General features: G+C 43.6%; 1 protein-coding gene across 6 annotated transcripts in view; it reads left to right on the plus strand.

Moving 5' to 3' along the window:
- The window catches only part of LOC139418108 (MAP/microtubule affinity-regulating kinase 4a), a 52,715-nt gene that overhangs the window by 3,860 nt on the left and 21,398 nt on the right, over positions 1-27,457 (plus strand). For 5 of the 6 annotated variants that reach the window (XM_071167303.1, XM_071167304.1, XM_071167302.1 and 2 more), the window contains exons 2-12: positions 8,772-8,969; positions 9,968-10,021; positions 19,802-19,850; positions 20,630-20,695; positions 21,291-21,361; positions 21,580-21,636; positions 23,458-23,694; positions 24,010-24,129; positions 24,832-24,931; positions 25,154-25,263; positions 25,582-25,771. In XM_071167303.1, coding sequence (XP_071023404.1) covers positions 8,772-8,969; positions 9,968-10,021; positions 19,802-19,850; positions 20,630-20,695; positions 21,291-21,361; positions 21,580-21,636; positions 23,458-23,694; positions 24,010-24,129; positions 24,832-24,931; positions 25,154-25,263; positions 25,582-25,771 — 1,252 coding nt within the window. Of the gene's footprint in view, positions 1-8,771; positions 8,970-9,967; positions 10,022-19,801; positions 19,851-20,629; positions 20,696-21,199; positions 21,362-21,579; positions 21,637-23,457; positions 23,695-24,009; positions 24,130-24,831; positions 24,932-25,153; positions 25,264-25,581; positions 25,772-27,457 lie in introns of those variants that run through there. The other variant, XM_071167307.1, reaches the window with a different exon arrangement.

Raw genomic sequence — 27,457 nt, forward strand, 5'->3', positions numbered from 1 at the left:
GCCTGCCTGAATGACTGAAAACTAGCCATGACTCAAGCTTTGGATTGGATCTTCACAGCACCTATTACTAAAGCTGTTGGGTTCTGGAATCGAGCACTTACTAGCATGTGATGCATACCAGTCCTGGGTTCAAATACTTTAGCTGTGTTTGATTGAGCTTGCCTCTTGCAATAGAAACTCCCAAAATTGCAAATCCTGCACAAATGACACTCCAGGCAGTTTAAAACAAACTCAGCTCAGTATTTGTAGTGCTAGAAGTAACATCAGTGATCTTGGCATCTTGGCCCCTGACTAAGTATTTAACACGGACATTATGTGACTGGTCACCAGTGGTGTAAATGACTTAAGTAAAAATACTTTAAAGTACTACTTAAGTCTTTTTGGGGGGTATCTGTACTTTACTATTTATATTTTTGAAAACATTTCCTCTTACATTCCTAAAGAAACTATGTACTTTTTACTCCATACATTTTCCCTGATACCCAAAAGTAGTTGTTACGTTTAGAATGCTCAGGCAGGGTAGCAATATGGTCCAATTCACACACCTATCAATATAACGCGTTGTCAAACCTAATACTTCTGATCTGGCGGACTCACTAAACACAAATACTGCGTTTGTAAATGATCTGAGTGTGCTTCTGGTTCTCCCTAAATTAAAAAAAACATGAAAATGGTGCCATCTGGTTTGCTTAATATAGGAATTTTGATGTATTGCATTTACTTGTGCTTTTTACTTTTACTCAAGTATGACAATTGAGTACTTTTTCCACCACTGTACTAAAGTACATTTAGAACCAGATACGTTTAGACATTTATTCAAGTAGTATTTTGCTGGGTGACTTTCACTTAAGTCATTTTAGATTAAGGTACCTTTATTTTTTACTCAAGTAGAACAATTGGATACTTTTCTGACCACTGATAGTCACCTCACACAGTAGTACATTTGTCTCAGGTATCAGACAGATCAGAAAGTCCAAAATTGGCACAAGATGTTCTATGAAAGTAGTATTTATAATGACATATTCATATGTTCAGCAACATCTGTTACCTAGAAGTGAATGATCTCCCGTATTTCTATTCAAGCCGCACTAGGGCCACGTTCCATAGGTAAACCTTGTGAAGCATCGCAAATATAAGTATCATGAATAGAACATGGTTCTTTAGTCTACATGTTTGTAGCGAGACATCTGTTCTACATTATATGTTTCTATCTAAACGTTCCAAAACATTGTGCATTGTGCCCAGCAGCCCAGGCATGATGTTGTCCAAATCAAAGATAATATACCAACTTAGAATATAATTTCAGTGTAGAACTATGGTATACCAGCAGTCCTGGGTGTTGCTTTCAGTCCATTAATCCTCCGCCTACAGTTGAAGTCGGAAGTTAACATACACTTAGGTTGGAGTCATTAAAATTATTTTTTCAACCACTCCGCAAATTTCTTGTTAACAAACTATAGTTTTGGCAAATCGGTTAGGACATCTACTTTGTGCATGACACAAGTCATTTTTCCAACAACTGTTTACAGACAGATTTTTTCACTTATAATTCACTGTATCACAATTCCAGTGGGTCAGAAGTTTACATACACTAAGCTGACTGTGCCTTTAAACAGCTTGGAAAATTCCAGAAAATGATGTTATGGCTTTAGAAGCTTCTGATAGGCTAATTGACATCATTTGAGTCAATTGGAGGTGTACCTGTGGATGTATTTCAAGGTCTACCTTCAAACTCAGTGCCTCTTTGATTGACATCATGGGAAAATCAAGAACTCAGCCAAGACCTCAGAAAAAAATTGTCGACCTCCACATGTCTGGTTCATCCTTGGGAGCAATTTCCAAATGCCTGAAGGTACCACGTTCGTCTATACAAACAATAGTACATAAGTATAAACCACATGGAACCACACAGCCGTCATAATGCTCAGGAGGGAGACGTGTTCTGTCTCCTAGAAATGAACGTACTTTGGTGCAAAAAGTGCAAATCAATCCCAAAACAACAGCAAAGGACCTTGTGAAGATGCTGGAGGAAACAGGTACAAAAGTATCTATATCCACAGTAAAATGTGTCCTATATCGACATAACTTGAAAGGCCGTTCGGCAAGGAAGAAGTCACTGCTCCAAAACCGCCATAAAAAAGCTAGACTGTGGTTTGCAACTGCACATGGGGACCAAGACCATACTTTTTGGAGAAATGTCCTCTGGTCTGATGAAACAAAAATAGACCTGTTTGGCCATAAGGACAATTGTTATGTTTGGAGGAAAAAGGGGGAGGCTTGCAAGCCGAAGAACACCATCCCAACCGTGAAGCACGGGGGTGGCAGCATCATGTTGTGGTGGTGCTTTGCTGCAGGAGGGACGGATGCACTTCACAAAATAGATGGCATCATGAGGAAGTGAAATTATGTGGATATATCGAAGCAACATCTCAAGACATCAGTCAGGAAGTTAAAGTTTGGTCGCAAATGGGTCTTCCAAATGGACAATGACCCCAAGCATACTTCCAAAGTTGTGGCAAAATGGCTCAAGGACAACAAAGTCAAGGTATTGGAGTGGCCATCACAAAGCCCTGACCTCAATCCTATAGAAAATGTGTGGGCAGAACTCAAAAAGCGTGTGCGAGCAAGAAGGCCTACAAACCTGACTCAGTTACACCAGGAGGAATAGGCCAAAATTCACCCAACTTATTGTGGGAAGCTTGTGGAAGGCTACCCATAACGTTTGACCCAAGTAAAAAAATGTAAAGGCAATGCTACCAAATACTAATTGAGTGTATGTAACTTCTTACCCACTGGGAATGTGATGAAATAAATAAAAACTGAAATAAATAATTCTCTCTACTATTATTCTGACATTTCACATTCTTAAAATAAAGTGGGGATCCTAACTGACCTAAGACAGGGAATGTTTACTCTGATTAAATGTCAGGAATTGTGAAAAACTGAGTTTAAATGAATTTGGCTAAGGTGTATGTAAACTTCTGACTTCAACTGCATGAACAAATGGATCTAGGGAAAACAATGTTACATCAGTGTTATCTTGCTTAGAAGTCTTCACTCTCAGTATTACCATAAGCATGCCCCATTCAAGACATTTAGAACCAGGGACACCAGGGAACCAGAGAACCTTGGTTCACCCCAGACCTGACTGCCCTTAACCAGCACAAAAACATCCTATGGCGTTCTGCATTAGCATCGAACAGCCCCCGTGATATGCAGCTTTTCAGGGAAGCTAGAAACCATTATACACAGGCAGTTAGAAAAGCCAAGGCTAGCTTTTTCAAGCAGAAATTTGCTTCCTGCAACACTAACTCAAAAAAGTTCTGGGACACTGTAAAGTCCATGGAGAATAAGAACACCTCCTCCCAGCTGCCCACTGCACTGAAGATAGGAAACACTGTCACAACTGATAAATCCACTATAATTGAGAATTTCAATAAGCATTTTTCTACGGCTGGCCATGCTTTCCACCTGGCTACCCCTACCCCGGTCAACAGCACTGCACCCCCCACAGCAACTCGCCCAAGCCTTCCCCATTTCTCCTTCTCCCAAATCCAGTCAGCTGATGTTCTGAAAGAGCTGCAAAATCTGGAACCCTACAAATCAGCCGGGCTAGACATTCTGGACCCTTTCTTTCTAAAATGATCTGCCGAAATCGTTGCCACCCCTATTACTAGCCTGTTTAACCTCTCTTTCGTGTTGTCTGAGATTCCCAAAGATTGGAAAGCAGCTGCGGTCATCCCCCTCTTCAAAGGGGGAGACACTCTTGACCCAACTGCTACAGACCTATATCTATCCTACCCTGCCTTTCTAAAGTCTTCGAAAGCCAAGTCAACAAACAGATTACCGACCATTTCGAATATCACCATACCCTCTCTGCTATGCAATCTGGTTTCAGAGCTGGTCATGAGTGCACCTCAGCCACGCTCAAGGTCCTAAACAATATCTTAACCGCCATCGATAAGAAACATTACTGTGCAGCTGTATTCATTGATCTGGCCAAGGCTTTCGACTCTGTCAATCACCACATCCTCATCGGCAGACTCGACAGCCTTGGTTTCTCAAATGATTGCCTCGCCTGGTTCACCAACTACTTCTCCAACTACTTCTCTGAGTTCAGTGTGTCAAATCGGAGGGTCTGTTGTCCGGACCTCTGGCAGTCTCTATGGGGGTGCCACAGGGTTAAATTCTTGGACCGACTCTCTTCTCTGTATACATCAATGATGTCGCTCTTGCTGCTGGTGACTCTCTGATCCATCTCTACGCAGACGACACCATTTTGTATACTTCTGGACCTTCTTTGGACCCTGTGTTAACAACCCTCCAGGCAAGCTTCAATGCCATACAGCTCTCCTTCCGTGGCCTTCAATTGCTCTTAAATACAAGTAAAACTAAATGCATGCTCTTCAACTAATCGCTGCCTGCACCTGCCCGCCTGTCTAACATCACTACTCTGGACGGCTCTGACTTAGAATACGTGGACAACTACAAATACCTAGGTGTCTGGTTAGACTGTAAACTCTCCTTCCAGACCCACATCAAACATCTCCAATCCAAAGTTAAAACTAGAATTGGCTTCCTATTTTGCAACAAAGCATCCTTCACTCATGCTGCCAAACATACCCTTGTAAAACTGACCATCCTACCAATCCTCGACTTCGGCGATGTCATTTACAAAATAGCCTCCAATACCCTACTCAACAAATTGGATGCAGTCTATCACAGTGCCATACGTTTTGTCACCAAAGCCCCATAAACTACCCACCATTGCGACCTGTACGCTCTCGTTGGCTGGCCCTCGCTTCATACTCGTCGCCAAACCCACTGGCTCCATGTCATCTACAAGACCCTGCTAGGTAAAGTCCCCCCTTATCTCAGCTCGCTGGTCACCATAGCATCACCCACCTGTAGCACGCACTCCAGCAGGTATATCTCTCTGGTCACCCCCAAAACCAATTCTTTCTTTGGCCGCGACTCCTTACAGTTCTCTGCTAGCAATGACTGGAACGAACTACAAACATCTCTGAAACTGGAAACACTTATCTCCCTCACTAGCTTTAAGCACCAGGTGTCAGAGCAGCTCACATATTACTGCACCTGTACATAGCCCTCCTATAATTTAGCCCAAACAACTACCTCTTTCCCTACTGTATTTATTTTATTTATTTATTTATTTTGCTCCTTTGCACCCCATTATTTTTATTTCTACTTTGCACATTCTTCCACTGCAAATCTACCATTCCAGTGTTTTACTTGCTATATTGTATTTACTTTGCCACCATGGCCTTTTTTTGCCTTTACCTCCCCTATCTCACCTCATTTGCTCACATCGTATATATACTTGTTTCTACTGTATTATTGACTGTATGTTTGTTTTACTCCATGTGTAACTCTGTGTCATTGTGTGTCGAACTGCTTTGCTTTATCTTGGCCAGGTCGCAATTGTAAATGAGAACTTGTTCTTAACTTGCCTACCTGGTTAAATAAAGGTGAAATAAAAAATAAATAAATACCCTGTCCTATTGGAGAGCCAGAGCCACCATGCTATAATGGCAGTCCAGTCCAGTAGAATAGTACCTTAAACACTACCATGCCGAGCCAAACTGTAATGGCCTGGTTACACATCCACCATAGTTGCTGAAACCATGCTGGAAGGGGCCATTTGAAAATAAAAATTCCTTCCATCCAAGCCAGCACAGTAGTGTGGTTCAGGTCATCGGTTGGCACAGTAGTGTGAAAGGGCTATTGGTCTCACAGTTGGTCTTGTACCCTTTTCAGCCCGCCGAGCTGTACTGGGCTGGCCTGGTTACGCATCCACCATAGTTGCTGGAAACGTACTAGAGAAGGCAATGTGAAAATAAAATATCAGATCCAGCTAAGTATACTGCACAAACATATAAACGCAACTGTCACGTTCGTCATATTGATGAGACCAAGGCGCAGCGTGATAGGAATACATACTTCTTTAATTAACAAAGAACACTTAAACAAACTAACAAAATTAACGTGAGGCTATAAGTTGTGTGCTGACATGCAACTACACTTAGACAATAACCCACAAAACCAAAATGGCAACCTAAATAGGATTCCCAATCAGGGACAACGATAAACAGCTGTCTCTGATTGGGAACCAATTCAGGCCACCATAGACCTACATATACCTAGACAATACCAAAACCCCATAGATATACAAAAAACCCTAAAAAACACACATACCACCCTCGTCACACCCTGACCTAACCAAAATAATAAAGAAAACAAAGTTAACTAAGGTCAGGTCGTGACAGTATCACCCCCCCCCCCCCCCCCCCCCCAAAGTCTGCAAACCTAAACCTATATGGGAGGGTCTGGGTGGGCATCTAACCTCGGTGGCGGCTCTGGTTCTGGATGCCGCCCCCCTTCCGGGCTGGTGACCGTCGCTGGAGACCCCAGGCTGGGGACTGTCGCTGGAGGTTCCGGACTGTGGCCCGTCGTTGGAGGTTCCGGACTGTGGCCTGCCGCCGGAGGTTCCGGACTGTGGCCCGTTGCCGGAGGTTCCGTACTGGGTACCGTCGCCGGAGGTTCCGTACTGGGTACCGTCGCCGGATGTTCCGTACTGGGTATCGTCGCCGGAGGTTCCGTACTGGGTACCGTCGCCGGAGGTTCCGTACTGGGTACCGGTGGTGGTACCGGGTTGGGGACACGCACCTCAGGGTGAGTGCGAGGAGCAGGAACAGGGCGTACTGGACTGCCGAGGCACACTGTAGGCCTGGTGCATGGTGCCGGCACTGGTGGTACTGGGCTGGGGACATGAATCTCAAGGCGAGTGCGAGGAGCAGGAACAGGGCGTACTGGACCCTGGAGGCGCACTGGAAACCTGGTGTGTGGTGCCGGCACTGGTGGTACCGGGCTGGTGACATGCACTTCAGGGCGAGTGCGGGGAGGAGGAACAGGACGTACTGGACTGTGGAGGCGCACTGTAGGTCTGGAGTGTAGAGCTGACACAACCCGTCCTGGCTGGATGTTTATTTTCAGGGCGCTGGCACAGGACGCACTGGGCTGTGCAGACTCACCGGAGACACAGTACGCAGAGCCGGCGCAGGATATCCTGGTCCAAAGAGGTATACTGGAGACCAGGAGCGCTGAGCCGGCATCCCCCTTGGGCTGGATGCCCATTCTAGACCGGCCAATGCGAGGAGCTGGAATAGAGCACACCAGGCTAGAATAGCGCACTGGAGACACCATGCGCTCTACCGCATAACACGGTGCCTGACCAGTAACACGATCCCCACAGTAAGCACGAGGAGTTGTCTCAGGTCTCCTACCTGACTCAGGCAATCTCCTCATGTGCACCCCCAACATTATTTTATTGGGGCTGCCTTTCGGGCTTCCGTGCTAGCCGCGTACCTTCATATCGTCACCGTTCCTCTATTCTCCTGTATTTCTCCTCGTAGTATCGCCGTTCCTTAGGACGCCGATACTCCCCCGGCTGTGTCCAGGGTTCTGCTCCATCTAATATCTCCTCCCAGGTCCATTTCCCCATTAAGCACCGTTCCTCCTTTTCACGCTGCTTGGTCCTGGTTTGGTGGGTTATTCTGTCACGTTCGCCATATTGATGAGACCAAGGCGCAGCGTGATTGGAATACATACTTCTTTAATTAACGAAGAACACTTAAACAAACTAACAAAACAACAAAATGAACGTGACGCTATAAAGAACACGTGCTGACATGCAACTACACATAGACAATAACCCACAAAACCAAAATGGAAAATGGCAACCTAAATAGGATCCCCAGTCAGAGACAACAGCTGTCTCTGATTGGGAACCAATTCAGGCCACCATAGACCTACATATACCTAGACAATATCAAAACCCCATAGATATACAAAAAAATCCTAGACAAGACAAAACACACATACCACCCTCGTCACACCCTGACCGAACCAAAATAATAAAGAAAACAAAGATAACTAAGGTCAGGGCGTGACAGCAACATACAACAATTTCAAAGATTTTACTGAGTTACAGTTCATATAAGGAAATCAGTCAACTGAAATAACTGAAAATTCATTAGGTTCTAATCTATGGATTTCTCATTACTGGGCAGGGGTGTGGTTAGGGGTGGGCTGGGGGGGCATCATCCACTGGAGAGCTAGGCCCAGCCAATCAGAATGAGTTTGTGGAGGTCCTGGGCTGGCGTGGTTAAACATGCTCTGGGGTTGTGAGGATGTTTGGACGTACTGCCAAATTCTCTAAAACGCAGCTTATGGTAGAAGGCAGCTCATGGTAGAAAAAGGTACATTCAATTCTCTGGCAACAGGTCTGGTGGACATTCCTGCAGTCAGCATGCCAATTGCACGCTCTCTCAAAACTTGAGACATCTGTGGCATTGTGTTGTGTGGCAAAACTGCACATTTTACACACCTATGTAATGATCATGTTGTTTACTCAGCTTCTTGATATGCAACACCTGTCAGGTGGATCCATTATCTTGGCAAAGGATAAATGCTCACTAACAGGGATGTAAACAAATTTGTTCACCAAATTTGAGAGAAATACGATTTTGTTTCTATGTACTGTAGCATTTCTGGGAATTATTTGATCAGCTTATGAAACATGGGACCAACACTTTATATGTTGCGATTTATATTTTTGTTCAGTGTATGTTTCGGGTCACCAGGATAGTGTGAAAAGAGTTTTAGAGTTCCCAGGCTTTGCGTGGTCGTTGTCATCGGGGTACTGGTGGTGACCCCCCCCCCCCCCTTTCCCATATATTCTCTCCCCCCAGCATGTGACCCTGGCTGCCAGCCGCTCAGACAAGGGAACCAGCCTGTCCAGCCGCTCGCTGGGTGCCCGCTGCAGGAACTCCATGGCCTCCTGCTCTGACGAGACTCCGCACATCGGCAACTACCGCCTGCTCAAGACCATCGGCAAGGGCAACTTTGCCAAGGTCAAACTGGCGCGCCACATCCTGACGGGCAAGGAGGTGAGGCTGGGGCACAGGGAGGGTGGGGGGTTGTTGGGTAAGGTACATGATGCAAAGGAAGGGTGCTAGTCATAGAAAGCGTAGAAATAGTGTACATTTCTATGGTAGTGAGTTGGACGGATGCATGGGGCCCAATCCCAAATTGACCCCTAGACCCAGCATAGCCAGAAGCTTCACTCTAGTGTTTATACCAAGCAAATTATCTCAAATCTCTTCAGATGCATAGGATGTCAAGTCTAGGGCAGGGATCATCAACTAGATTCAGTCGCGGGCCGATTTTCTTGGGCGGCTGGTCGGGGGGCCGGAACATAATTACAAATAATTTGTAGACCGCAAATTGACTGCAAGAAGCCTAAACAGATATAATATTTGAATTAAACATAAGAATTTCAAACCTTGCTTACATTTGTATAGCATCACATGTCTCTCTATTATGCTTGGGAATACTTGGGAACAGATTTCCAAAATTAAAATCACTTGGAGCTGATTTCCTGGTGTTTTTACATTATTTTATGTCCAACAATTACAGAGAGAGGCACGGGGAGAGAAAAAGAGCGGCACAGAGAGAGAGAGAGAGCAGCGTGGAGAGAGGGAGAGAGGCGGGAGGGAGAGGAGGAGGAGAGAGAGAGGAGGAGGAGGAGGGAAAGCAAGAGAGATGGAGAGAGAGCAAGCGGAGGCAAAGAGAGAGGGGGAGGTGGGAATAAAACCACCCACGGGTTGTCAGTTGGGGAACCCTGGTCTTAGGTTTGGGTTGTTGTAGTGATTGGGGGAGACATGGGATATAGGGCAGAGATGTGAGACTTGGTCATGGATAGGAAGTGGATGGGAGGGGGATCTGTAGTTGTGGTTGTTCTTTTATTTAGATGGATCCCCATTAGCTTTGGCCTTAGCGACCACTAGTTTTTCTACTGGGATGTTTTTGTCTTCTTGTTGTGCTTTTTTGTAAAATGTCCTTCTTTGCTTTCTCTGACCCCAAGTTCTCCTCATGCCTCCTCCAGGTTGCAATAAAAATCATTGACAAAACTCAGTTGAATCCAACCAGCCTACAAAAGGTGAGTATTGGCCATTTGCATTTTTAAATTATCAAACTGTTTTTTTTCAGTCACAGTGGACGTGACTTTAATAAACGCTTAATGAACACTTAATAAATGCTTAATAAACTCCCTCTTTTCCCATTGACATTACACTGAGTAAGATCACCATAAGTCTCACAATCAGGCAGGGGCATCTTTATTAAGTGAGTTTTTTCAATGACTGAATTACTAAAGTAAAGCACCAGGAAACCTGCAGCAGGATCAGTGTTTTTGTGGAACGCTGCTAATCTGGTCTCCCGATTAGTGAGAGAGCAAGAGAGAGAGAGAGGGACGTGATACTGTTTGGCAGGTGCTGTGAACTGCATGACTGTATTACTGACTGAAAGGAAGGATGTCTGGATGACTGGTTGACTAGATGGAAGGATGTCTGGATGACTGGTTGACTAGATGGAAGGACGACTGGATGACGAGTTGACTGCATAATTATATGACTGGGTAACTGGATTACTGGGTGACTGGATAACTGGATTACTAGATGGAGGATGGCTGGCTGACTGGATAGAAGGACGACTGGATGACTGACTGGGTGACTGGAACATGGAACAGCTGTGGATTTGAAGGTGTATAAATTGGTTGTTGCTGTGAAAGCAGCTATTTTGTTTTGCGGTTGGCATGAGTTGCAAGTGTGTCTTTGGGAATGGTGAGGTCTGTCACAGTGAGATGATTTGATGTTCATCAGCACGTTCAGGGTATATCCCGAATGATAGACAGTGGACACTTGGGTTTTACCAGAACCAGAATGGTGGACAAACAGGCTAGTTGTTCCTGTGCATAAATGGAAGACCCACAATGGACGCTCAGGGTTTGCTGTGCATGAAGGGTATAAGAAACATGGCTGACAATCAGGGATCATTGACCATTGGCTACGTTCCAATGTCCATACTAGCACATCGCTTTCAATGCATGCCCAATATATTGCCTAATTTTAAGTCGTATGCTAGTATATGGATATTGGAACCGAGCCTTCAGGATGACGCCAGGATTTTTCCTGGCTCAAAAAAAGGTAGTAGGTGGTAACTCAGTGAGGCAGTAGTCACGGTCAGCCGACCTAAGAATTCACTATGCAGGAAAAACCCTGGACTCATCACATGCAAGTATCTTGATCCTATCATCCAACTACCTCACAATACTGAATGCTAACTTACTTCCTGTTTTGAGAATATTTCTCAGGTCACACCATCAGGGCAGAATTTAACATGCAACACAAACATGCAATACTCAGAGTAAAGAGAGAAAGGGAAAATGTAAAGACACAAATACACATATAGTACTTTAACTTGTAGTGCACATGGTAACATTGCCTCATAACCCCCCACTTGCACATACATGTTTGTTTCACGTTTGTTTTACTATACTTGTTGGGTCCAAACAATTGAATCCCATTCAAAATCCTGTTTCCCTTACCCCTAACTTAACCCTAAGATTTGAATGGCGCTGACGGAGATGGCAGCATCGCAACTAGCTGTTTTTTTGTTTTGTTTGTTTATGTATTATTTTTTCCGTTATTAGCTCAGGAATGGATTTGTGTCATTACATACAGCCGGGAAGAACTATTGGATATTAGAGTGGCAGTAACTCACCAGAACTTCCAGCATTAATACCAGGATTAGGACTTCAAGTGGATCCTTTGTTTGCTCTCCCCAGAGCAATTTAACTTATTCCAGAGGCTGACCCAAAACAACGCCGCCGGAGGAGAGGTACTCGGGGCGATCTTCTGGTCCGACTTAGGAAGCGTGCACACCACCCACCGCTCCCGAGTATTTTACTCGCTAATGTCCAACCTCTGGATAATAAAATTGATGAGTTCAAGGCGAGAGTTGCTTTTCAGAGAGACACCAGGGATTGTAACATACTCTGCTTCACGGAAACATGGCTCTCTCGAGATATACAGTCTGACTCTGTAAAACCAGTTGGGTTCTCAATACATCGCGCCGACAGGAACAAACATCTCTCCGAGAAGCAGAAGGGTGGAGGTATATGTTTTATGATTAACGACTTATGGTGTAACTGTCATAACATACAGGAACTCAAGTCCTTCTGAATATCTCACGATCAAATGCCGACCGTACTATCTCCCAAGATAATTTTTGTCAATGATAGCCACAGCGGTCTATATCCCCCTCCCAATCCCCCTGATGGCCCTCAAGGAACTTCGCTGGACTTTATGCAAACTGAAAACCACATATCCACAGGCTGCATTTATTGTAGCTGGTTGTTTTAACAACGCAAATTTGAGGAAAAGGCTCCCGAAATTCTATCAACATATTGATTGTTGTACTTGCGCTGCTAAAACGCTCGACCATCGCTATACACCTTCCAGAATGCATATAAGGCCCTCCCCAGCCCTCCATTCAGCAAATTGGACCACGATTTCGTCTTGCTCCTCCCATCCTACGTATAGGCAGCTACTCAATCAAGAAGCACCCGTGGTAAGGACTATTCAACGCTGGTCTGACGCTTCAATATTCCACGCTTCAATATTTTGATCACGGCGGACTGGGATATGTTCAGAGTAGCTTCAGAAAATATTATCGACACATATACCGATACGGTGAATGAGTTTATCAGGAAGTGCATATGAGATTATTGCATAGGAGATTGAGACAGTTGTACCCACTGTCACTATTAAAACCTACCTCAACCAGAAACTGTGGCTAGATGGGAGCATTCACGCGAAAAACTGAAAACGCGAACCAACGCATTTAACCAGGGCAAGAAGACTGGGAATATGGAAAAATACAAACAGTGTACTTATTCCCTCTGCAAGCAATCAAGCAAGCTAAACATCGGTATAGGGACAAAGTGGAGTCCCAGTTCAAAGCTGACTTCCACAATTAGTCACTTTAATTGTGTGTAAATATTGCATCACCCATCTCATATATATATATACTGTACTCTCTACTATGCCATTGTATCTTATCCAATGCCTCTCTGACATATTTATTTATATTCTTAATCCATTCCTTACTTAGATTTACATGTATTTTGGGTATATGTTGTGAAACTGTTAGATATTACTGCACTGTCGGAGCTGGCATTTCGCTACACCCGCGATAACATCTGCTAAACACGTGTATGTGACCAATAACATTTTATTTGATAACCTCAAACCCCTAACCCTGACATCTAACCTCTAACCCCACAAGGATAGTAAAACCAAACACACACACACACTATGTCGACTCAGTGCTGAGATGTGTCTCCCTCGTTGTGCTAGTCAGAGGTCCGTCTCTCTCTCTCCTCTCTCTCTTTCTTCTCCTCTCTCTCTCTCTTTCTCGTCCTCTTTCTCTCTCTTTTTCAATTTGTCCTCCCCTCTCTCTCTCTATCTCTTTCTACCCCCCTTAGCTCTGTGGCGGCACACATGAACTCCTCCACTGGGGGGCACGAATTGAACAGACCGGAAGGAGCCAATCAAGGATGAAATAATTGTTCATAATTATGCGCTGTGTGTGTGTGTGTGGGGGGGGGGATAGTGTTGGATTGGGAGAATGTCTGTAGTGGCCAATAAAATGGCCAATACTCACATAAATATATCTTACTATTTAGAAATTAATGCACTTATCATGTCCAATAGTAACTAAATGATGGATGATATCTGGAGTAATTTTCTTTCTAAGTGTGGAAATAAGAAGTTTGTTAATACTTCTCAATTGATCCTGATAATACCATGATAAAGAAAAAACATGAATGGATCATGAATAATGATGCACAAAAAACATGCTAGCCACTCACCTTTAGGAATAAAAGGGGAGGTTAGCATTTTTTGGGGGGGGGTATGGTCTTTGTGCCTCTTTGGGACTTTTTTGTGTTTAGGAACCTGTTCTATTCTCACTTACCAAAAAAGTGACTCCAAAATGACACAAGACATTATTCAATATTCACTTACTATTGGACAAGACATTACCCAAAACACAGCCAAAGCAAACTGTAAATTAATCTAACACGAAGATGATAATGAAGCATAATGATGCAGTTATTGTGTGCAAGGGATATGAGACCATATACTTAACTTTTGACTACTTTAAAACACTATAAGTGGATCTGTCCAAATACTTAGGGCTTCTTACTTATGGGACTAGATACATAAAGTGCTTTTTATGGCTTAATGGTAAAACTGATATATATATACATATACATACAGTGGGGCAAAAAAGTATTTAGTCAGACACCAATTGTGCAAGTTCTCCCACTTAAAAATATGAGAGAGGCCTGTAATTTTTATCATAGGTACACTTCAACTATGACAGACAAAATGAGAATGGATGATAGCGGGGTGAACAGGCAGTGGCTCGGGTGGTTGTTGTCCTTGATTAACTTTTTGGCCTTCCTGTGACATCGGGTGCTGTAGGTGTCCTGGAGGGCAGGTAGTTTGCCCCCGGTGATGCGTTGGGCAGACCGCACCACCCTCTGGAGAGCCTTGCAGTTGTGAGCGATACAGTGATGTGTACGGCGAGGAACTTGAAGCGTTCCACCTTCTCCACTGCGGTCCACGATCAGATCCTTTGTTTTGCTGACGTGTGGTGAGAGGTTATTTTCCTGGCACCACACTCCCAGGGCCCTCACCTCCTCCCTGTAGGCTGTCTTGTCATTGTTGGTAATCAGGCCTACTACTGTTGTGTCGTCTGCAAACTTGATGATTGAGTTGGAGGCGTTTGTGGCCACGCAGTCATGGGTGAACAGGGAGTACAAGAAGGGGCTTAGTACGCATCCTTGTGGGGCCCAAGTGTTGAGGATCAGTGAAGTGGAGGTGTTCTTTCCTACCTTCACCACCTGGGGGAGGCCCTTCAGGAAGTCCAGGACCAAATTGCACAGGGCAGGGTTCAGACCCAGGGCCTCAAGCTTAATGATGAGCTTGGAGGGTACTACGGTGTTGAATGCTGAGCTATAGTCAATGAACAGCATTCCTACATAGGTATTACTCTTGTCCAGATGGGATAGGGCAGTGTGCAGTGTGATGGCGATTGCATCATCTGTGGATCTATTGGGGCGGTAAGCAAATAGAAGTGGGTCGAGGTTGTCAGAAAAGGTAGAGGTGATGTAATCCTTAACTAGCCTCTCAAAGTACTTCATGATGATGGGGTGATAGTAATTTATTTCAGTTACCTTTGCTTTCTTGGGTACAGGAATAATGGTGTAATGATGAATAAATAAATAAATGAATAATAATGGACATGTTGAAGCATGTGGGGATAGCAGACTGGGATAAGGAGAGATTGAATATGTCCGTAAACACTCTAGCCAGCTGGTCTGCGCATGCTCTGAGGATGCGGCTAGGGATGCCGTCTGGGCCAACAGCCTTGCGAGGGTTAACTCACTTAAATGTCTTACTCACGTCGACCACGGAGAAGGAGAGCCCACAGTCCTTGGTAGCGGGCCGTGTCGGTGGTACTGTGTTATCCTCAAAACGGGCGAAGAAGGTGTTTAGCTTGTCCGGAAGCAAGACGTGACTGGTTTTCCCTTTGTAATCCATGATTGTTTGTAGACCCTGCCACATACATCTTGTGGCTGAGCCATTGAATTGTGACTCCACTTTGTGTCTATACTGACGTTTTTCCTGTTTGATTGCCTTACGGAGGGAATAACTCCACTGTTTGTATTCGGCCATATTCCCAGTCACCTTGCCAATCTTAAATACGAATGTTGCCATCTATCCACAGTTTCTGTTTAGGGTAGGTTTTAATAGTCACAGTTGATACAACATCTCCTATACACTTCCTGATAAACTCAGTCACCGTATCAGTGTATTCGTTGATGTTATTCTCTGAGGCTACCCGGAACATATCCAGGTCCGCGTGATCAAAACAAACTTGAAGTGTGGATTCCGATTGCTCAGACCAACATTGGATAGTTCTTAGCATGGGTACTTCCTGTTTAAGTTTATGCCTATAGGAAGGGAGGAGCAAAATGTAGTCGTGATCAGATTTGCCGAAGGGAGGGCGAGGAGGGCCTTGTAGGCATCCCGCAAGTTGGAGTAGCAAGGGTTGAGTGTTTTAGCAACGCGAGTACTACAGTCAATGTGTTGATAGAACTTCGGTAGTGTTTTTTGGCTTGAGGGGGAATATACATGACTGTGACTATAACCAAAGTGAATTCTCTTGGGATGTAATACGGTCGGCATTAGATTGTGAGGTATTCTAGGTCGGGTGAACAAAAGAGCTCGAGTTCCTGTATGTCAGGGGGTTCTTAATCTTTTTCAGCCTGGGACCCAAATGAGATTTTCTGTATTTTCTTGGGACCCAAGCTTAGGAAAATATGCAACTATACATAAATATTTATAGAATAAATATTTAATTGCCCTTATGCCTAAAACAAATGCAATATAGACAAAACAAATAACATGGAAATTAAATATCCATATAAATATCTATTCAGGTTTATTTTCCCCCATTAAAAACTCTTACATATCTGTCTAGGTTGGAACTGGTGCTGTTAAAATACAATACATGATTTTTATTCTGAACTGAAATAAACTGATCGATCACATCACACAGATATAGACCAGAAAACACACACATACACTGTCCTAATGAGAGGTGTGTGGCTGGTTGACGTTTTCAACAGGCATGTCTATTTGGGCTCTGTTTTTTAAACCATTTCTGTACTTGTTTTTTTAAGTATGTCAGAGTTAAGAACCCTGACTTGCATAGGTATGTGGTGCCAAACTGGATGAGAACATCTACTGCTTTCTCAGTCAGGCAGGAGACCACTTTCTGCTGTAGATGAGCAAACAAGAACTGTGTGAGTGACAACAATGCCTTGCTAGCTGACTTACTTTTCCACCGTTGAAGCACTGTTTCCTGAAGCATTCTGCCCTGAAGCATTCTGCCCTGATTTTCAAGAAAACTGCAGAAAAAAGATCCGGTAAACCGTGAAACACACAGCATCTCCTTCTCCCACTAAGCAGAGACCGCTGCTAAGCAGAGAGCGCACTGAACAGAGAGCGCAGATGCACTTGGCCAAATCAATTCCAGTAATTAATGAAATAATTATAAATTTACTCTCACACGTCGCGACCCACCATTAACAGGTCCGTGACCCACCCATACTTTAAGAAAGGCTGCTGTATGTTATCACAATCACACCATGAGGAGTTAATCATGAAACATACACCCCTGACCTTCTTCCCAGAGAGATATTAATCCTGTCTGCGCAATGAACTGAGAACCTAACTGGCTGTACGGACTCAGACAAGCTCAGGGACTCGCCCTGAGCTCGTCAACTTTATTATCCAGAGACTGAACATTAGCGAGTAATATACTCGGAAGCGGTGGGTGATGTGCGCGCCTCCTGAGTCGGACTAGAAGTCCACTCCGAGTACCTCTCCTCCGCCGGCAGTGTTTTGGATCAGCCTCTGGAATCAGTTTAATTGCCCTGTGGGGTACGAACAAAGGATCTGATTCGGGAAAGTCGTATTTCTGGTCGTAATGCTGGTAATGCTGGTTACCGCCAGTCAATATACCCAAAAGTTCTTCCCGGCTGTATGTTATAACACACAAAAAAATCTGGGCTAACAATGTAAGAAATAACACATTAAAAAACACTGCAAAGTTTCCTAAGAGCTAGAAGCACGGTGGCCCTATCTGTCGGCGCAATTTTAACAGAATGTAGAAGCATGGTGGCTAGGAAAAACTCCCTAGAAGGCAGGAACCTAGGAAGAAACCTAGAGAAGAACCACTCTCTGAGGGGTGGCCTGTCCTCTTCTGGTTGTTCCCGGTGGATATTATAAGAGTACATGGCCATTAAGGCCAGATCATTCTTCAAGATGTTCAAACATTCATAGATGACGAGCAGGGTCAAAAAATAATCACAGTCGTGGTAGAGGGTGCAACAGGTCAGCACCTCAGGAGGAAATGTCAGTTGGCTTTTCATAGCTGAGCATTCAGATGTTGAGACAGCTGGTGCGGTAGAGAGGGAGAGAGAGAGGGAGGGAGATACAGAAAAATACCCTCAAATAAAAAGTGACATTCTGTCTCCTCTAAATTTGATTTCAAATCCAAAATGCTAGAGTATAAAGCCCAAATTCTAATTGTATCTTCACTGTCCATAGATGAGAACTGTATTATGTTATGTATGTAATTTATAGAATGAACTTGGTGTGAGAGTCTTAATGATCGTATAACATTTATTTTTGATCTATTGTACCTGTTATTTCTTTGAAGATATATAGGATGATTCAAATTCATCATCTTTCAGATGGCCACTGTGTGGGTTCTAATGCATGGCTACTTTGTATTTCCTTTGAGATAGCACTGTTCTTGCCTGGAGGACATGTCTTACCAAGATCTGTGATCTTATGCCTATGCCCTTCCTTGATAGGTCCACCTGAATTCTCTCGCTTATCTTCTATTGGGCAGCAGTGCAAGAGAGGAGACTGATTGGATGGCTGCTTGAGACCAAACAATGCGATTGGGCCATTGTCAGAGACAACACCTACTGTCTATCAGATTTGGCCTAGATTGATGAGAGTGGTCCAGGATTGGCAAGCAACGACAATTGGCGTTGATAACATGCTGCTTTACATACCCGTGGCTAGAGAAAATCCTCAATACAGAAGACATGAAAGAGCCCATATTAGCATAATCTGGTCTGTTACGCATAAAGAAGGAAGGGGTAGAGGGGAAGAGAGAGTTGGGGGAGGTAAAGAGACAGAGGAGAGAGTTTGGTGAGAGAGTGACGTGTTGGGAAGTGTTAATGCTATCTAGAGGTGGTCAGAACTGTGTCAATTTTAAGTACTTGTCACTAATAAGCCTCACAAGATGATTATACGACGGACAATCGAATGCATCTGTACCCTATATACTGTATTAATGGTATATCAATGACAGTAGGTCAGATAGACGTTTGTGATAGCAAATGTGCTGGGGCATGTTTGGTCTGTGGAATTATGGAATTTCTGGACGACGACGGCAAGACATCAGGGGGCGGCATCATCGTATCCCATAATTCCCTCTGGCACAGCTGAAGAAGCGAGGAAGGGCCTAGTCTTAATACCCGGGTCGCTATGGCAACAGTGACGTTGGGCAGTGCCGGAGTCTTTAGACTGAGAAAATAAGGGATTGAATGAAGGAGGAAACGGAGGAAGAGAGAGACATATAGAAAGAGGGGGAGGAATGAAGAAAGAGGATATTAAAGCTTATCATACTATCTTTTTTTTGAGTCTGACTTGAACCCCACCATATTCCTGCAAAATTAGACACGTGGCTGACGTTAAACCACGCACTTCATGCGAGACTTCCTACCACAATCTACCACTGTTTAGACAGCAGGAATATGGTGCGGTTTGGACAAAAGTTGGATTAAAATGTTTATTTTGATATCAAGGAACACATTTCACTTAACGTAGAGTTGCTACAGATTATACATATGCTTTTGTTTTTTTTTGTGGTATGGTTATTTTTCCTTCGCCAGATGCACAACTCAGAGACTCCAACCAATACACAGACTCTCGATGTTGTGTCACAAAGCTAGGAGCTTATATATATTGTGAACCAGATGAGTCAGATAGATGGTTCAAATAAAAAATCCTTCTTTGTGACAATGCATTTGAACTGATTTCCTCTAATACTGTAAGTGTAAGCCTTACAGCAGTTTGAATTGAAAATGCATAACATTTTGAAAAAACACATGGTACACATTGCTGTAACATTTTCTCTCAGTTGAAAACCCCATATGGATATGTTCTATATAGATTATTTTTATTCTATTCACTTCTAACAAAAATCCTAATGCCTTTCGCAGCTTTTTCGAGAGGTTCGGATAATGAAAGGTTTAAATCACCCAAACATAGGTAAGGGCCTGCATTAAGAGTGTGTGTGTGTGTGTGTGTGTGTGTGTGTGTGTGTGTGTGTGTGTGTGTGTGTGTGTGTGTGTGTGTGTGTGTGTGTGTGTGTGTGTGTGTGTGTGTGTGTGTGTGTGTGTGTGTTTTGTTTATGTTGATACATGCTGTGTTGTATCTATTCTATATTTCTATCAAGCTTTTGTGCTAGTATGTACTGAACTGTACCACCATCCTATGCATTTGTGCTGGTGTTTATGCTGTTTGTCTGTCTTTCACATGATCACACTATGACTATATGTAGGCTATTACAGTGCTGTATACTTATGTTGTGGCCATGGCTTAAATGTACTTTTAGTCCGCAGTCAATGTTCTAGTCCATGTTGTTTGTGTATAGTTAGTATAGCATAGCATAGTATAGCATAAGATAGCATAGCATACTAATAGTAGTGTGTGTAGTCTAAATGGCTGGTCCACTCCTGTCTCATCCACCCAGACAGCAGGATTTTGTCTAGGCCTCTCACTGTATGTGTTGAATAGACTATACTACTAGAACATACAGTTGCTAGCTAGACGTGGGGAAGGAGGGCCCAGGGTTGGGTTGGCAAGGGGAACGGGATTTTCTAAAGCTGAAATGTGATCAAAATAAATAAAAAACACATGGCATGAGACTAGACCGCTTTCATGCCCTGATGGATTTATCAGATATGTCTTTTTTTCGTTTTTTTTTTACAAAAGGAGATTTTATTTATTTATTATTTTTTATCTGATTTTGTTTGTGCCTATTACAGTGCAGCTGTTCGAGGTGATTGAGACTGATAAGACCCTTTACCTAATCATGGAGTATGCCAGTGGAGGTGGGTGCATCTGCCTTCCTGTCTGTTTCAATAGACCTAGCTACTATGTCTCCGTAATGGCGGATTAGCTTGTGTTTGATTGACAGGGGAGAAAGGTATAAATAAACCAATGGAGATGACTCAAAACCATTACCGAACACAATGGTTGTACAGTACGTACTACTACTGTATGTGTAAGTAAACATAACCTAATGTTGCGTATTTTACCTTTGGTGTTCTACGAAATTATATTGTAAATGTAGGGGGGGATTTCGGTAATAGGCTTATAGCTAATGACAGGGTTTAGTGGCCAGGGAGAATATTTCTACCAGCTGAAATGTCATTAGGATCAAATCTGGGAGGAAGCAGGCCACAGCCCCACAGTCTCTGTCACTATAACATTAGTGTTAGGCCTTTGATATTAGCTACTGGAAAGATATTAGTTTAACTGTTAATGATGGTTGAAAATACTGCAGATTCAACGAGCACAATATGAGTACATTATGTAACCAGGAAAGGGTTTAAGGAAGATTGAGTGTACAGTATGATGCATTGAAACATATTTTGTCACATACAGTATTTCCCTCATCATGTTGACTACTCTCTTTGTTTTAAGGTGAAGTATTTGACTACCTCGTATCTCATGGTAGAATGAAGGAGATTGAAGCCAGAGCCAAATTTCGACAGGTATGACGACCACGGTGCCTCGCACACTTGTCTGTCTGTCTGTTTCTCTGGATGTCTAGCTGTCTTTTTAGTCAGTCTGTTTGTCTGGCTTGCTGGCTGGCTTGCTGCTTGCTAAAGCTGTCTGTCTGTGTGTGTATATCAATCTGCCTGTCTGTATGTATGTATGTTTGTGTGTCTGTTTGTCTGTCTGTCTGATTACCTGTCTCTCTGCCCTCTAGATTGTGTCTGCTGTCCACTACTGCCACATGAAGAACATTGTCCACCGAGACTTGAAGGTGAGAATGCTAATTGAATATACACTTAGCAAAAATATAAACGCAACATGCAACTATTTCAGATTTTACAAAGTTACAGTTCATAAAAGGAAATCAATCAATTTAAATAAATTCATTAGGCCCTAATCTATGGATTTCACATGACTGGGAATACAGATATGCATCTGTTGGAAACAGATACTTTTTTAAAAAGTATGGGCGTGAATCAGAAATCCAGTCACTATCTGGTGTGAACACCATTTGCCTCATGCAGCACATAGTGTTGATCAGGCTGTTGATTGTGGCCTGTGGAATCGTGTAACACTCCTCGTCAATGGCTGTGTGAATTTGCTGGATACTGGTGGGAACTGGAACATGCTGTCGTAAACGTCAATCCAGAGCATCCCAAACATGCTCAGTATGTGACATATTTGGTGAGTATGCAGGCCATGGAATAACCGCAACATTTTCAGCTTCCAGGAATTGTGTACAAATCCTTGCGACATGGGGCCTTGCATTATCATGCTGAAACATGGTGGCGGATGAATGGCACGACAATGGGCCTCATGATTTCGTCACAGTATCTGTGCATTCAAATTGCCATCGAGAAAATGCAATTGTGTTGTCCGTAGCTTATGCCTGCCCATACCATAAACCCACCACCACCATGGGGCACTCGGTTCACAACGTTGACATCAGCAAACCGCTCCCCCACATGACGGCTGCCATCTGCCCTGTACACTTGAAACCGGAATTCATCACTGAAGAGTACATTTCTCCAGCCATGGAAGGTGAACATTTGCTGGTTACAACGCTGAACTACAGTCAGGTCAAGACCCTGGTGAGGACGACTTGCACACAGATTAGCTTTCCTGAGACGGTTTCTGACAGTTTGTTCAGAGATTCTTCGGTTGTGCAAACTCACAGTTTCATCAGCTGTCCGGGTGGCTGGTCTCAGAAGTCCTGGGCTGGCGTGGTTACACACACAATTGGACGTACTGCCAAATTCTTTAAAACAACTTTTATGGTAGGGAAATTAACATGAATTATCTGGCAACAACTCTGGTGGACATTCTTGCAGTCAGCATGCCAATTGCACATTCCCTCAAAACCTGAGACACCTGTGGCATTGTGTTGTGTGACAAAACTTCACATTTTAGAGTGGCCTTTTATTCTCCACAGCACAAGGCGCTCTTGTGTAATGATCATGCTGTTTAATAAGCTTTTTTATATGCCAGACCTGTCAGGTGGATGGATTATCTTGGCAAATAAGAAATGCTCACTAAAAGGGATGAAAACAAATTTGTGCACAAAATTTGAGAGAAATAAGCTTTTCGTGTGTATGGAACATTTCTGGGATATTTTATTTCAGTTCATGAAACATGGGACCAACACTTTGCATGTTGCGTTCATATTTTTGTTCTGTGTAAATTATTTGTGATTGTAATCGTCATTATAATCCTAAACATAAAAATTGTGACCTTGCAGTCAGTCATCCTCCTATTTTATAGATGTGAACATTTATGGATGTACAGTACATGTATTTATAGATGTGGAATGGGTAAAGGAAATAGATATGTCTTCTGATTATTATGGTATATTATGTCCCTAAACATAAGCACAGACAGACGCAGTGTGAGTCACTTCTTCTCCCAGTCTTTCCGGACTACTCTATCTATATAAATCCTGGATGACTGCTCTCCTTCTCCATCTCCCCACCTCCATCCCTCCATCCCTCCCCCTCTATCCCTCCGTCCATCTGCTCCATGTATCCCTCTACCCCTCCATCCTTCTTTCCCTCTACTCTCTCTCCGCCCTCTCTTTCCTCCATCCCTTCTCCAGGCCGAGAACCTCCTGCTGGACGCCAACGCCAACATCAAGATCGCCGACTTCGGCTTCAGTAATGAGTTCACGCTGGGCAACAAGCTGGACACGTTCTGTGGCTCCCCGCCCTACGCTGCCCCGGAACTGTTCCAGGGGAAGAAGTACGACGGGCCCGAGGTGGACGTCTGGAGCCTGGGAGTCATACTATACACGCTGGTGTCAGGGTCGCTGCCCTTCGATGGGCAGAACCTCAAGGTGTGTGTGGGGGGGAGGTGAGGCAGTGAGGCGGGGGGGGGGGTATAGGATATAGTGTTGTAGTGAGTGCAGAGTGTATTGAGTGTACAATTGGTGTCTTATTTCTTCTGTACTGTATGTCTGTGTTGGTGTCGGGGTTGGCCTGTTGTTTGATGTGTGTTTGACTATTTCTGTTTTCTTGTGCTTGACATCAAGTTTGGTGTGTGCTTGACGATGTGTTTTTGTCTGTGGTTGACAATCCGCGTTTGGTGTGTGTGTTCGGTGAGTGTTTAAAAACGTGTGTGTATGTGTGTGTGTGTTTGTCACTGCCCACAGGAGCTGCGTGAGCGCGTCCTGAGAGGGAAGTATCGTGTGCCCTTCTACATGTCCACAGACTGCGAGGGGATCCTACGCCGGTTCCTGGTGCTCAATCCCACCAAGCGCTGCACCTTAGATGTGAGGAGAACCAATCACACATGCCTGATTCACACTATAGGACCAACCCAAACCATATTGTGCTGGCTTGGATATTGTCTTTTCACATTGTCCTTTGCATAGTTTTAACAATTATAGTGGATGTGTAACTATGCCAGCCCAGTACAGCTTGGCTCGGTTCGGTTTGGCTCAGTAGTGTAAAAAGGGTATAACATGTCACACACTAATACCCCAACATGTAATAAAGCTCCAAACCACTAGGCCAGGACCATACCAGTATCGCAACATTTTTTACACAAAGCAGACCAATACACTTTGGTCCTTTAAAAACCTCCTGTATGTTAAATATTGTGTGCTGTAGCTTGGAAAATAAATACATATGTCTCTGGATGACAACATAATGGTTTTTTCCAACATTTGGGTGGTTCAATCCACTTTGTGTTTTGTTTCCTTGCCACGATACTAACGAGTATTACGATACTGGTATCGCCACCGGCCTTACAAACCACCACAACATGAATTTCACCTACATCCCCAAAACTCACACACACACACACGCACACACGCACGCACGCACGCACGCACGCACGCACGCACACACACACACACACACACACACACACACACACACACACACACACACACACACACACACACACACACACACACAGGTTTCCAACTTTAGCTACTCTCTAACATGGAATCTTGTTGTGATCTCCACAGCAAGTCATGAAGGACAAGTGGATAAACGCAGGGTATGATGAGGATTCCTTGAAGCCCCATATAGAGCCTGTTGAGGACTACAGTGATGCCGCTCGCATAGGTGAGCCAGCTTAGCAATGCCTTGCTATCCACCATTTCGGCACTAAAGGCAATGTGTTACTCTTCCACTTTGGCTCTGGTGGCTTATTTAGCCAGGTCACTTCATGCCTTTTGACATTCTTATGAAACACATTTCAGATACAGTATCCTTTCAGTTAATATCTGATGATTTCCAAAATGGCCACCTTCTTTTTCCCCATCTCCCCTTATTTGTGGTCTTCAGAGGTGATGGTGGGGATGGGCTTTACTCCCGAGGAGATCAAGGACGCTCTGCTCAACCAGAAGTACAACGAGGTCACTGCTACCTACCTATTGCTGGGCCTCAAGAATGAGGTGAGCAGTCTGGGCCTGGCCACCAGAGGGCAGCACAAGATATCAATGTGCTATTACACAGAAAAACACTGCAGCCCTAGTAATCAGTATGTATACTGGATTTAGGTAAGAATATGTATTTTTGTAAGAACATACTAAAATGCTTATTTGATTAAGAATTATGTAGACAAACAAAATAGGTATTTTGAAATTTATATAGGCGTATTATGTGAATGTAAAACAACATATCGGTACACGGAAAGCCACAGTGCTCTTGGTGGCTCCACATTTAGTCCATGCATCTAGTTAACACCCGTGCTGTGGTTGTCTTGGTAACAGGATGGTGGCGAGTCTCGTTCGGCCAGTACCCTGTCCCTGGCACGGGTCCGGCCCAGCCCCATCACTAACGGGACCAACAAGCACTCCTTGGCCACTGCAGGCTCCTCTTCCTCCTCTTCATCCTCCTCACACAGCAAGACCCAGCGTAGCGCTTCCACCTATCACAGGCAGCGGCGGCACAGTGACTTCTGTGAGTGTTCAACTGTGCATTCTGCTGCACCTTCTACTGTACCCTCTTGTTTACTTTCTACTGTAGATTAATTATACTGTACCTTCCCTCACCATCTCATATCCCCCCCCCACAAACACAGAAATCCCAATTCCGCTAATGGTGTAGTGGACATTGTTTAGGTGCCGGAGCGCAATACAAATGTAAATAACATCATAATTTCTCAAAGTTTCTACCAACAGATAGTCTATTGAATATCATTATATAAAATGCATTCTCCAATTGCGACATCTGACCACATATTGTAACAAGAAAATGTTATATTTTTTATACCCTCTAACACCAAGTTAGGCATACCTCATTTCAAAATAGGCCATCATCACTGTCAATCGTGAATGATAATTCTTCACGTTATACGGTCATATGTCCAAACGGCATATGCATGCCAATTATTTGATCTCAATCAGTTTAATGGGAATATGCATTTAGTTCTTCTTGAATTACCGTGAGCATATTAGAGCAGATGGTGTTAAACTATGTAGACTTCCTGTATTTAGTTTCAATCAAAGCACATTTTGTCTAGTGGCACACGCTGTTGAGTTTTGGCCGCATTAAATTTTTTTATTTACTATTCTGCTATCCAATCATAAAATCTCATAAGAATGAGGTGGTGTTTTTGGTGTAAGAGCAACGTTATAGTATTCATTTATATTTGGTTCTGTTATGTAGAATATCAATTCATCATTATGTGATCTTCCAAGACATCATATTGAGCTTTGATCTAACTTTCCTAAACTATCCCCATTGTGAGAAGTGGCAGAGTGGTCGCTCAGGTGCGCTGCGGCTGCACTACACTCCTGCTCCTGCTGTTAATTGAGTTAATTGAAGCGCACCTACTGTACCCTATTCTTTTGCAGCACTCAAAATTTGGTGATGCAGAAATGAGAAACCACATGTTGCTTTTTTTTATGAAAATCTGGGAATATGTGGCCAAGGAAACATTTCTGGTTAGTCTCGGGGAATGTTAATCAGTTACGAAGAGAGACTTTTAAAATGTGGTTGAGTGAATTAGTAAATATGTTGAATGAACAGCTAATGAGTATGGAGTGCCTCACACGTTTGATGAAATTACCTTATCTTTCAGTCTAATACGGCTATTTACTTAGACAGAATCACACTTTTGTAAGTAGTTAGGCCTAATTGTCCTCTCCAAGATTAGCTGGAATTTTGTTGAAAGAATTTGAGAAATGTGATTGGTTGAAATCTTGTTTTGCGCTGCGCAGAATATTAGATCTCAACAACGATTGGAGAAGTGTTTAACATCACCAGTACCACATTCTTATGATACATATATTTTAAGCTCAACATGAGTTCGTGACTACAAGAGACAGGTTGGAATTGCAGTCACATTGAGCTTAAAATATATGTATCATAAGAATATTAAATAATGGCGTCGGTGGAGATGGCTGCCGATTTACGGCGTCCTAACCAATTGTGCTATTGTGTGTGTTTTTTTTGCGTTATTTGTAACTTATTTTGTACATAATGTTTCTGCCACCGTCTCTTATGACCGAAAAGAGCTTCTGGATATCAGGACAGCGATGACTCACCTCAAACTGGACAAGTATTTTTTCTTTAACGAGTCGGACGCGTAGGATTTACTTCAGACACCCGACAAGGCCCACATCCCCGTCATTCACATGAAGA

This window comes from Oncorhynchus clarkii, chromosome 10 (genome assembly GCF_045791955.1).
Source record: "Oncorhynchus clarkii lewisi isolate Uvic-CL-2024 chromosome 10, UVic_Ocla_1.0, whole genome shotgun sequence".
Lineage (NCBI taxonomy): Eukaryota > Metazoa > Chordata > Actinopteri > Salmoniformes > Salmonidae > Oncorhynchus > Oncorhynchus clarkii.